The sequence below is a fragment of the Sardina pilchardus genome, chromosome 2, assembly GCF_963854185.1.
Source record: "Sardina pilchardus chromosome 2, fSarPil1.1, whole genome shotgun sequence".
In the NCBI taxonomy this organism is placed as follows: domain Eukaryota; kingdom Metazoa; phylum Chordata; class Actinopteri; order Clupeiformes; family Clupeidae; genus Sardina; species Sardina pilchardus.
The window spans coordinates 13,441,017-13,453,516 of NC_084995.1; the positions used below are offsets into that span (position 1 = coordinate 13,441,017).

Below are 12,500 nucleotides of genomic sequence, written 5' to 3' on the forward strand. Positions count from 1 at the left end.
TGAGTGTGTGTAAGGATGTGTGTGTGTGTGTGTGTGTGTGTGTGTGTGTGTGTATGTGTGTGTGTGTGTGTGTGTGTGTGTGTGTGTGTGTGTTGGTGGTTTCCTCTCTCTGACCCTCTCTCCCATCTGCCCCTCTGCTCTGCTTAAAGCCTTATCCATATTTAATGCCATCTCTCAGACCTTCAACCAGAGCCACTCTCTTCCTCTGTCTAACACACACGCACTCACACACACACATACACACTTAGTGATTCACAACCACAGCAACTCACCTTATCACTTATAAGTTCAGTGACTTCATTTTGCACCCTCTCTCTTTCATGTACACACACACACACACACACACACACAGTCTGTTGCACGCACACACACACATACACACACACGTTCACACCCTTGCACAGGTGCTACGCAAATTCATACAGGCCTACTGATCAAAGAAGACATTTGCTTCAGTACACAAGGTCTAGGCAGAAATGACAACCACAGGACAAAGTTTATGCAGCGGTATCATTCAGTGGTGTATTCGTTTCTATCAGACAGGGCAATCTAAGCCTTCCGTCCTGACCAAAGGAGACCGCTTGGCAACGCATTCCTTTGTCAACATACAGTATCTGGTCAATAAAGCGTTGAGATTTTGATTCAGAGCATTTTGCACTGTGTGCCAAATGAACGAGTGACTTAAGGACACAGTGAGTAGCGCAGCGCCTAAAGGGAGGAACTGAGGCTTCAGATTAAAGTGTAGAGTTTTAGGTTGCAGGGCTTTATATTTCTAAACCAAGCAGATTTAACGGAGGCGCAGAAATCACATTAATGCTGTGCTCTTGTCAGTCTACAGTATGTGTGTGTGTGTGTGTGTGTGTGTGTGTGTGTGTGTGTGTGTGTGTGTGTGTGTGGAGGTGGGATTATGTTGACATGTGTTCTATGTGTGTGTGTGTGTGTGTGTGTGTGTGTGTGTGTGTGTGTGTGTGTGTGTGGAGGTGGGCTAGTGTTGGCATGTGTTCTTTGTGTTCACTTCCTTGCCTTCCTCACACAGGCACACAAATACAAACAAACACAATGAACAAAGCAACCTCTGGAAATTTGCATAATATGTACAGTATACATGCACATACTTTATTTTTCTGATACATCACACACACACACACACACACACACACACACACACACACACACACACACACACACACACACACACACACACACACACACACACACACACACACACACACACACACACACACACACACACACACAGGCAGAAGACAAAGTCTTGTAAATACACATTCAGTTTATTACCAATTAACAGATTATAGTTCATCAGACTCTGACATTGACTGTTCGGTTTAAAACATTCATTTTTTTTTTACAATCCCGTTTTATCCATGAAACAAACAAATGTATCCTTTTATACCAGCTATACAAAGACAGTGTACATACGTACAGTAATAAGTTACGTAAAAAGTTCTTACTTTGTGTCAACGCAAATTTTAATGACAACAAGAAAAAAGAAAAAACAGCTCAGAACGACTGTCAACAACATGTGCGTCCAGTGGTGGCTACAGGCCTGTGTGTGTGTGAGTGAGTGTGTACATGTACTGTGTGTGTGTGTGTGTGCGTAAGTGTGTCTGCGTGTACCTGTGTCAGCCTGCTGTGCTTTGTGTCACCACACTTACATGATAAGAACTGTTAGTGAGATTGTATGTCTTAAGCAGAGGCATGTGATCTGTGTGTGTGTGTGTGTGTGTGTGTGTGTGTGTGTGTGTGTGTGTGTGTGTGTGTGTGTGTGTGTGTGTGTGTGTGAGTGTGTGTGTGTGTGTACAGGCCTGCTCCACCAGCGTTGACGTGGATACGCAAGCGGCTGTGTACATGCACTAAAGTGCTAGTATTCAAAAGGCATGCAAATCTCTTTTTTTTACCGACAGACAGCAACGGAGCCCAGCCCGGGTCTGGAACGGATCGAAACCGGGCCTGCTCCGGCGTCAGCTACCCCCAGGGCCGCCTTCTCAGATTATGCATAAGGGTTATAATCCCAATCCCAACCTCAACCCCAATTTCACTTTGAGCTAGTCCAGAGCCAGATGTGACAAGAGACAGAGGTGGACATCCCGGGTCCAGAGCGTAAAAGTCCGGCCTTATATGATTTCTGCCTTTGCCCTTAACACAGGTGATATCACTAATTGTCTGATCTACCTGGCTGCTTATTAAGACGAGCTGGTTCACTAGTTGGATTAAATACTTGGCAGGACTTTTACTTTCTGGACTCGGGATGTCCGCCTCTGACAGGAGATCATTACCTGGAGACAACCTGATAATGTGGACTGGGAGTGAACGAGAACTGAATGCCATGAAGGCTTTGTCGACCGATTTTGTTAAAACCCTCCCTGTTGTTTGTTATTCCCCCACATTCTTAACAATGCCCCTTCAGCGTCTGCTTGTAAGAGACGTCTGGATTGGTTTCATAAATGCAAAATGCCACAAATGATGAAATCTAGCTCTGCATTCCCTGTAGACCTTTAAAGACCAAAGACCTTTCAACTACAACTTCAGGCCATATTTCTGTTGCTTTAGAAATTCCAAATGATGTGAATGCTTTGATCACTCCCCACATCTCAGCATAGCTGTCTCCAGACAGATGAGTTAGTGAACGTCTGGCTCTGCAAGACTAAACTCTTAAGTCCTTACACCCTGACCGACATATCGTCCACCCCAGTAGGATTCCACATTCAACTTTTAAGGTGATCACACACAGCGCAACCTCTACAACAATGTTGTATCATTTGACCACTTCCAAACGTTCTGAGGTGTGTTTCCCAAAACCACAGTTGCTAACATGTTAGCAACTTAGTTGGCTGGCAATGGGAATTTGCATTGCAACTAGCAAAGTTGCTGACTTCATTAGCAACTATGGTTTTGGGAAAGGCACCCCTGACTAGATAGCCGCAGGAAGTTGCTACCTTGCTGCAGTTCTCCAGACAAATGCCCATATGTGTGGGGAAGTACCCAAAAAACATTTCCCAGTAACACCGTTGAGCAACACTACTTAAAAAAAGTTGTCCCTGTGTTTTCACCTTTACATTGGTCGTCTAAATGACCCAGACAGACTCCGAGCCAGGCTCAGCCCAGACGAGGCAGCAGTCTGGGATACATCCGTATGGTTAGTTGGTTGGTTGACATCATGTTTCTCTGCCTCCTAAGGAACGCAGAACGGCTCCAATGAACCAGTCTCTCATTTGACCCGCCAAACGTAGCTGCCTCTCAACGAGGGGCATTTAGCCACTTATCCACCCCCCTAACCCCAAACACCTCAACACCCCCCCCCCTCACCCTGACCCCCACCCCCCTTCCCACCCCCGCCCCAGTGGTTGTAGTGCGTGGGTTCCCTGTGTTCTCTCTGGTGGACTACGAGCTGAGAGCCACTGAGGCTGAGACCTCGGGGCGGAACGGCTGTAGTTTTGTGTTGTTTTTATTTTCATTCAAGCTTTGAAAGGCCGTGGGACAGCATGGGGGGGGGGCATCTGAAGATAACGGGCTTCAGATATGAAAATAGCGTCAGCGTGTTTCTCCAGTTAGGTGTGTGTATTTACAGGTGCGGGTGGGATACAGCAACATATTACAGATAGCACCTGTCCTGACAGAACAAACCAGCTTTGGGCCCAAGCTGGATCAAATCCATTGCAAGGTCAGTGAGCTATCTGATCTGAACTGAATTGTGTGTGTTCGCTTGTGTGTGTTCCTCTCTGTTTGTCTGTGTGTGTGTGTGTGTGTGTGTGTGTGTGTGTGAATACAACACTATCAGCTGGGGGATTTGCAAGTTTACAAACATGTGATGCTTGCGGTGACAGACAATGATTTATTACTGTTCACTCTTGCGAGTGACTCCACTCTTGGAGCATCTTAAATAAAAATGTCAGTAAATGTGACTTAAATATATAAATATGTTTATATATGTATTGCATACATATACATATATACACATCAACACAGAGACATGTGGCGCGACTGAGAACTCAGGTGTGAGCAGGCACCTGTGATGGAAGAGTTGTTTTTTGTTTGCTTGTTTGTTTGTTCATTCTTTTATTTTCCCTCTTTCCTTGTAGTTCTGCATTGGTACATTCCATTCAGGGTCCTTGAGTTCTGTTAGAAAGTTCTGGAACTCTGTCCATATTGGGTAGCTGGTGCTTGTGGTCCTCTTGGAGAGAGAGAGTGTGTGTGTGTGTGTGTGTGTGTGTGTTTGTTTGAGTATGTGAATGTGTGTGTGTGTGTGTGTGTGTGTGTGTGTGTGTGTGTGTGTGTGTGTGTTTGTGTGTCGGGTCTGTGGGAGGTATGGTTTTGAGGACAGGCTGGAATAGGGAGAGTTAAAGGGCAGAGAGATGGCAGGCGAGAGAGGAGGAGAGGAGAAGAGGGGAGATTGAAGAGAGGCTGGAGAGGAGAGCAGAGGCAGACAGAGGCTTGATGGCAAAGTCCACTCTGTCTCTCACTGGTGCACTGCTCTCTCTACCACTTTCCTTCTAGTGTTTCTCTCTCTCGTTCTCTCTCTCTCTCTCTCTCACTCCTCCCTCTCACTCTCTCCCCCCCCCCCCCCTCACGCCGGCTTTGGCTCCAGACTAGGTTCCTCCAGTTCGGGGATGGTCTGGGTGGGGAAGCGGAACCTTTGTGCGGCTGTGCTGCGCCACGTGGGGGAAGAGTTAGGGGAGCGCGCAGCCCAGCGGGACGGGGGCCGGCGGTTGGCAGGACGAGCAGGGCGCTGGAAACACGCCTCCAGGGGAGGAGCCACTGGAGAACGAGGCAAGTCCTGATGAGGGGGGGGGAGAGAAGAAGATTAGTGACAGAACACAAGTGAAATATCAACAATGTGTGTGTGTGTGTGTGTGTGTGTGTGTGTGTGTGTGTGTGTGTGTGAGAGAGTGAGTGTGTGTGTGTGTGTGTGTGTGTGTGTGTGTGTGTGTGCGTATTAGTCACAGTGTGTGTGTGTTGGGATCTCTAGTAGAATTAAAGGGACTGTTTTGTTTGTGCCTTTCTCCACAACCCCTTCATCTTGCCCCCTATAGGCTACTGCAGCCTTACACATAGAGTAGCTAAGTCTATGGCATGGCGTGTGATAGTGTAGCTTGGTGCAGGCCTACTACTGTAACTCATCAACAGCAGCACTGTGTGTATCTTTGACCTACATGTCACTATTCCGTATTTAATCATTTTAAATATTTATTCTTGACTTTGAGAAGTTACAAATTCATGAAGGAGAATCTTTTTAGCACACGCAACGACCGTGAAACATTGGAGGCTACTAGACTGTGGTCTGATAGAGCATTTGTTTGGAATTAAAGGCATGCCTGATGCTGCTCCCATGCTCTCATAGAAAGTGTGACAAGTACAATTTCAATTAAATAGAATTTTGGTAGTGCGACCCTTTTTTCAGGTGCTTGTGTGCATGTGTGTGTGTATGTGTGTGTGTGTGTGTGTGTGTGTGTGTGTGTGTGTGTGTTTTGTTGGGTGTGTGCACATATTGATGTCCGAGTCAGGTGTTAGCTGACTGTTTCAGCAGATGTGAGGGAGCTGACGTGTGTGTGTGTGTGTGTGTGTGTGTGTGTATGTGTACTTGTGAGGTATCTATCTGGTGCGTGTGTGTCCATCTTTTTTAGCACTAAGGCGGAGACCCTATCTGAGTGAGCTGACCGCCTGACCTCCTTCTGACTGGCTGCCAGGACAGTATAGCGCCAGGACAGTAGGCTAGCGCCAGGCCAATCGCTTATAATTAGCCTGCTTCCGGAGACTGCCGGCGGCTCCTTCAGACGCACAGCAGAACCTAATCCAGGAAGCAGGCTAATCTAGTCAGGCTAAAAATACCGCTGACAGTGCCACCACCACTGAACACACAGCAGGAGGACAGAGAGCAACAGCCTAATCTAATAAACGGGCTAATCGGCTAGCATGCTAACACGCTAATGGCGATGCTAATGCAGGGTAGAGGTGCTCTGGCAGCCAGTCAGCTTCTCGAAGTGTTAATCTAAATGGTCCTGACTGTGAACTGAGCTCCTCTGTCTGTTGTGTTTCTCCTCAGAGGTCAGGGTTAATTTACCACTGAAATGCCCTGGCACACATGTGTCATACTGTCTCTACTGGGAGACTGCATTGCCTGGGAGGTATCATTGAGAGATTTATTTCGTATATTAGTAAAACTTGCACTCATTCTACATTGTATTCTCAACCGTGAGCTCATTTTACTAAACTTTGCACTTCTGTTACTGAATTGTGCTCTGATTATAATTTATGCACGATTTAGTAAAATGAGCACATGATTTAGTAAAATGATCGAGTGCATAGATAGATAGATAGATACAGTAGGCCTACTTTATTGACCCCCAAGGGGATTCATATCCTCTCGATATACAAAACATAGTGATGGCACCTCTTGGGCTCCCTACCGACTGATCATTGATTTATTTCGGTTCCACGTAGATGAATTATAAATGATAACCATAAAGTCTTGTCAACAAAGTTGCTCATAAATTATTCCTTATGCTGGCGATCTAACAATATATCCTGCATGGATTTAATTACATTTAAGGCTGGGAGGGTGTGAGAATGTCACCTTGACACATCTATTCTGATAAATAATGCTTTTGCACTTATTGCAAAATGACGAGGTTACAGAATAGCACTCACAGGTCCCTGGATGCTTGTGTGTGTGTGTGTGTGTGTGTGTGTGTGTGTGTGTGTGTGTGTGTGTGTAATGCGAGCAGCAGCAGGCTTCTTGGAGGAGAAGCTAGCAGTGCTCCCTCCTCTACCCTCACAGTAGCTCACCAACACACGTAGACAAGATATCTGAGCCAATTTGAACACATCTCAGAGCCAACAGGTCAACGCTTGAGCTTTTAATAGCTGACCCCTAATAGTAATCTACCTGAGTGGTGATCCTTTGAATGCACACAATGGGTGCAGAATTGTGAGACTGCATGATGATGATACCATTTCAGCATGCCTGCAATTCATATGAATCGATCATTTGCATGTATTATTACACATCATATGTGATCATATTTAAGATCTTATGTACTGTAGAGTAGTACAGCCTGGCAAGCCTGTGGACTCCTAAGAGATGTATTCAAAATGGCGGTCAGTGTGAAACAGAGACAGAAGTGACCTCCTTGACCCGGAGTAGTATGAGTACTAGACGAAGAGAGAGGAACAGCCAAGAGGCAGCAGCCATAATGGAAAACATCCATGTGAGGATGGACGTGTCGCGGTGGGGTGAGTAAGTGAGTGAGTCTGTCAAGCAAGGGTTAAAAAACCTGCCAGCCTGCTCAGGTGCATATCTGGACAACACACACTCAGAGCATGCAAGCGCGCACACACACACACACAAACACATATACACACACACACACACACACACACACACACACACTGTTAAGTATCCACTCACTCATACCGTCCTCACACACACACATACACACATTAGTGTGCAAGGACGATTGGCAAGGTTTTTTAACGTGGACATTCTGTGGGATAATTCATTCTGTGTGAAGTGACACTCAGTCTCATACGGACACACACTCAATTGGAAAAGAAACACAACCAGAATATATGATGAATATGATTGATGAATATTATCACGTGGCAGATTCAGTCCGTTAGTGCAAAGAGAGAGAGACAGAGAGAGAGAGAGAGAGAGAGGGCGGGGGAGCAAAAGAGAGAGTGAGAGAGGGAGGGAGAGGAAGAGAGAAAGAGTTGAAACTAAATGGGTAACCGTGCATGGGAAAAAACTGTCTCACAGTGTTACAATATTGTCACTTCAACACACATGTGTACTGCACTCCCACAAACAGACTCAACACTATCACTGCAGCCAGTGGACCTGCTAGACACACCAGGTGATCTGAGACGTTACACCAACACACCCCTCTTGGGCATCATAACAGACAGAGGAAGTGACCCTCACCAGCCTTACCAACACATGGCATCTATTCACAAGGGCCAAATAAAAAAATACGGTGACCTTTCCATAAGGTCAAGGGTCAAAAACGACTTTTACTTTAACCCAACGTTAGCTGGCGGATTTCCTTTGGGTGTTATTGTCCCATTTGAGGTGCTCACTGTAGAGTCACAGAAGACAAGAGATGCATGCAGAAGACAAATGAACTCTCTCTATCTCTCTCTCTCACTCACTAACTCACACCCACATCCACACCCACACACACAAACAAACATCCACATCCACACCCACACCCACACACACCCACACACACACACACACACACACACACACACACACACACACACAACCCACACCCACACACACACACACACATTAAACGAAGTTCCTGAAGACAAAAGAGCATCTGTGTCCCTACACACTGTCCTGTGTGGAGCGATGTGTGTGGGGAACGTGCTCATCTGTCCTACAGAGAGAGAGGCCTGTGTGTGGGGTTGAGGTGGGGTCAGAGGTCGCGAGGCAGGACAGGAGGATCATGGGAACTTACAGCGTGGCTGCGTTTACAGGCCCCAGGGGGTGGTTAGTAAGACAGTGTGGTTCTGGAACACAGCGCCACATAGGGGAGGGAGGAGGAGAAACAATAGTTACGGATTCTCATCAATCACAGGAGGTCACACACACACACACATCTCTCTCTCTCTCTACTACAGACACACACACGCACACACAAGCGCGCACACACACACACGCACACAGGGTCCCAGGCACGCACGCACACATACAGTACATGCAATCACGTGCACACATGCACACACACACACACACACACACACACACACACACACACACCTTTCTCTCCTACATCTACACCTCCAGTAATCGCACACACACCTCTCTCCTGAAACACATACACACCTCTGAAGCACTGTGTCACAAGGGCAAACAACATTTACGGATTCTTATCAAGAACTGTTCACACATCTCTCTCTCAAACACGCACACACACACACACACACTCACTCGCACACACACACACACACACACACACACACACACACACACACACACACACACACACACACACACACACACACACACACACACAAACACCTCTTACTCCTCAACACACACAAACACACACACCTCACCCCCCTTTCTCTCCTACACACACTCCTCTGGAACACAGAGCTGAACACTGGAGAGACAATACAGATTCTCATCAATACCAAGAGTTCAGACACCAACACACACTCACACACACACACACACACACACACACACACACACACACACACACACACACACACACACACACACACACACACACACACAGACACACACTCAGAGAGCAACAGCAGTAGCACATTGAGAGCTGGTTCAGTCGGAGGGGCTGGTCTCACCATCCTGCTATTTGACGCCTATGCTGTAGGCCTGCTGGCATGGGAGCGGTTTGCTGAAGAGGGAGGGTGGGGTGGGGGGGGGAACTGGGGGCATCCTTTAATGCTGACATCATCCATCTGGGGGAGGCATGCTCTGGATGGGGGAGAGGGTGGGGGGTGTAGGAAGAGAATGAAACCAGGTCTCAGTATCCTGTAATCTGTACTGTAATCTGCCGAATAAATCTCCCACTATCTCTGCACTGTGGTGTGACCTAAAGGGAATGGCTTTGCCACACTAATGAACTGTCTGGACACACACTATCCCAGCTAAAGACTCTCCTTCTGGTTATCAATCAGCAGCTCAACAGCAGTTATAGCTGGACTAGCCTAGTCTAGCCAGGAGTGGGCTGACCCGTTATAGCTGGACTAGCCTAGCCTAGCCAGTAGTGAGCCGATCAGTTAAAGCTGGACTAGCCTACAGTAGTCTAACCAGCAGTGGGTCGACCAGTTATAGTAGGACTAGGCTAGCCTAGCCAGCAGTGGGTCGACCAGTTATACAGTAGTAGGACTAGACTAGCCTAGCCAGCAGTGGGTCGACCAGTTATAGTAGGACTAGGCTAGCCTAGCCAGCAGTGGGTCGACCAGTTATACAGTAGTTGGACTAGACTAGCCTAGCCAGCAGTGGGCCAAGAACAGGTCTACAACAGATCCACACCAGATGTGCGTTTTGTTTCCAGACTGCCTTAGCAGCGTGAATGAAATCACCGCGCAAGGCAGGATGGGAACACCCAGGCTATAGGTTTGCCACATAGCTGATTTAGCTGAGTTTATTCTTCACAAATGAGCAGTGGAAATGCCGATCACTGAGGGCCACACTCTAGATAGCCCCAATAGCCTCACACACTCCAGATAGCCCCTAATAGACAGAGCCCACTCTCCATTCTCCACGAACAGTAACCGCTCTGAACTTCCCCTTGTAAATCTGCTACTCTGATGTGATAACTCTTTGTTTGCTGTCTCTGTCGTCTTGTCTAATATGAGACTAGCACTCAGAGATAGAAGCCTCTGGTAATCCATTAAAAGTGGAGGACAAATTACATAAATCTTACTGTTGTTCAAATAACAGTGATTTGCTGTATCTATCCCACATCATAATTGCTCTCGATGCATTAAGCTTTCACCGTGGCTTGAAAGGGCTTTAGCTGTCTGTGATTTATACATTAGAGATTATGAAAGACTACGGCTCGGTGTTGGGGCCTCAATTGTGTACACACTTTACTTAATTCTGCTGTCACAAATGACCTGTATAGTCACAACAGACGTGCCTATGCTGTGTCAGACGTTAAATCCTGCGTCTAGTTTACAGTAAATCTCTTTAGATTAACATCTTGACGCCAAGGATGACCCAGTTTGGAGCGATAGGCTTTTCCCTGCACCTTAGGGGTCCTCGGGTTCAGAGCATGAGTCCTCCAGATGGATGCTGGGTAAGGGATTGTTGGAAGGGAGGGGGGGTTGCCATAGTTACACATTCTGATCATGGCGCAAAGAGACAATACAGCGCTATGGCGATCAAATAAAAAACAAACTCAGGCAAACATGAGAGATCAATGAGGATATAACAGGTCATCATTGCACCATTACTCATCGTGCTGCTCCATGCTGTCAATCGATTGGCAGAATGATTCATTGTTTGTGTCGGAGTATGTGCGTGCGTGTATATTTCCAATCATAAGGTGTATACTGTGCATATCAGTGTCTGTAAAGTGTTAAACAATAATTTATACCGTAAATGTACTTGTGTATGGATCTCTGTAAGTGTGAGCTTGTGTTTCCTCCCCAGGTGTGTTTTAGTGCCTCTGTACTGTATGTACACATCCACTTGTGCATGCAAGACCCATTGGCTAACAATAGCAATTTGGGCATCTTAGCCGTTCGCTGCTAACGTCTCACCTCCATACATCCAGCCCTTTCCCCAGCGTCTGTGGACCTGGCTTCCCTGCCGTGAGCTCCCTGCAGTGGGCCGATGACCACCTGCAGCCTCCTCTCCTCGCGGGCGTTCTGCTCCTGGAGCTTCCTGTTCAGGAGCCGCGCCGCGTTCTCGGCTAGCGTGTGTCCCGGCGGCGCCGACAGGTCCTGCCGGATGCTGGTCGCCTCGCCGCCCTGCGTCTCGATGATGAGCAGCTGCTGGACGGGGCTCGGAGAGCGGCCTCGCGGCACGCCCGACCCCCTCAGCAGCTCCTGCACCGCGCCCCCCGACGCGGCGCACTTTGGCTCCGCTCCAGGAGGGGGCGTCGCGGAGCTCTCGCCGGCCTGCTGGGGCCTCGCCCTGCTGGGGGAGCGCGTGAACTTGGCCCCGGCGGGCTCCAGCGCGAGCGGCGTGTGGTCGATGATGTTGAAGAGGCTGGACAGGCCGTCGTTGATGGTGGTGTGGACGGGGCTGTCGCGCGTCGTCGTCGAGCGCGCCCACGCCGACTCGTTGTTCCCCTTCTGAGGCGTGGACGTCGGCGTCGGGGTCCGACTGGACCCCCCTGTCCCTCCTCCTCCTCCTCCTCCTCCTCCGGCGCCTGAATTCACGCCCCCTCCACCTCCACTGACCCCAGACGGCCCCCCACCTCCCCCGGCTCCCGCAGGCTCCGTCTTGCCCGTGCCCGGGGGCTTGCGCTGGAGCTTGGGGGAGCCGTATTTGGGGGAGCAGCAGGGCCGCTCGAACTTGGCCTGCCCGGGGGGCACGTACTGGGGCCGGCGCAGCGAGCGCGAGGGCGAGGACACGGGCGTGGAGCCGCCCCCCTTGGGCGTGAGGCAGCGGTGCGGGCTGCTGGTGAGGGCGCGCAAGGCGCCGTCCGTCTGGAGGCCCACGCTCACCACGTGGCACGTCTGCGTGCCCCGCGACATCACGCCGTTGGTCTGGCACGCCGAGTCGCGCTGGGCGGGCGGAGGCGGACGGGGGTCAGGGAGGGCAGCGTGCGGCGGCGTCCGGATAGCGCCGCGTACGGAGAAGGCCACCTCCTTCATGTCGTCGCTCAGGTTGAGCTCCAGGGCCGCGGCCGCCGCCGCCGCCGCCGCGTAACCTCCGCCTCCTCCTGCTCCGCCTGCTCCTCCTCCGCCCGCCCACGCGCCCCCGTCTTTGGCCGCCCGCGTGGGGCTGTGCAGCACGCGCACCCCGAAGTGCTCCGGCGCCGTCGGGC

The 12,500-nt window shown here is 49.4% G+C and overlaps 2 protein-coding genes across 2 annotated transcripts in view; both read right to left on the reverse strand.

Annotated features, from left to right (window-relative positions):
* rab12 (RAB12, member RAS oncogene family) overlaps positions 1-12,500 on the reverse strand; it is a 203,909-nt gene that overhangs the window by 124,384 nt on the left and 67,025 nt on the right. The gene's annotated exons all lie outside the window — the stretch shown is intronic.
* Positions 4,586-12,500, reverse strand: part of LOC134098163 (microtubule cross-linking factor 1) — a 57,444-nt gene continuing 49,529 nt past the window's right edge. The window contains exons 14-16 of the mRNA XM_062551141.1: positions 11,964-12,500; positions 11,266-11,849; positions 4,586-4,795 (exon numbers count right to left, since the gene is read on the reverse strand). The exon at positions 11,964-12,500 is cut by the window's right edge and continues 494 nt beyond it. Coding sequence (XP_062407125.1) covers positions 4,586-4,795; positions 11,266-11,849; positions 11,964-12,500 — 1,331 coding nt within the window. The remainder of the gene's footprint in view (positions 4,796-11,265; positions 11,850-11,963) is intronic.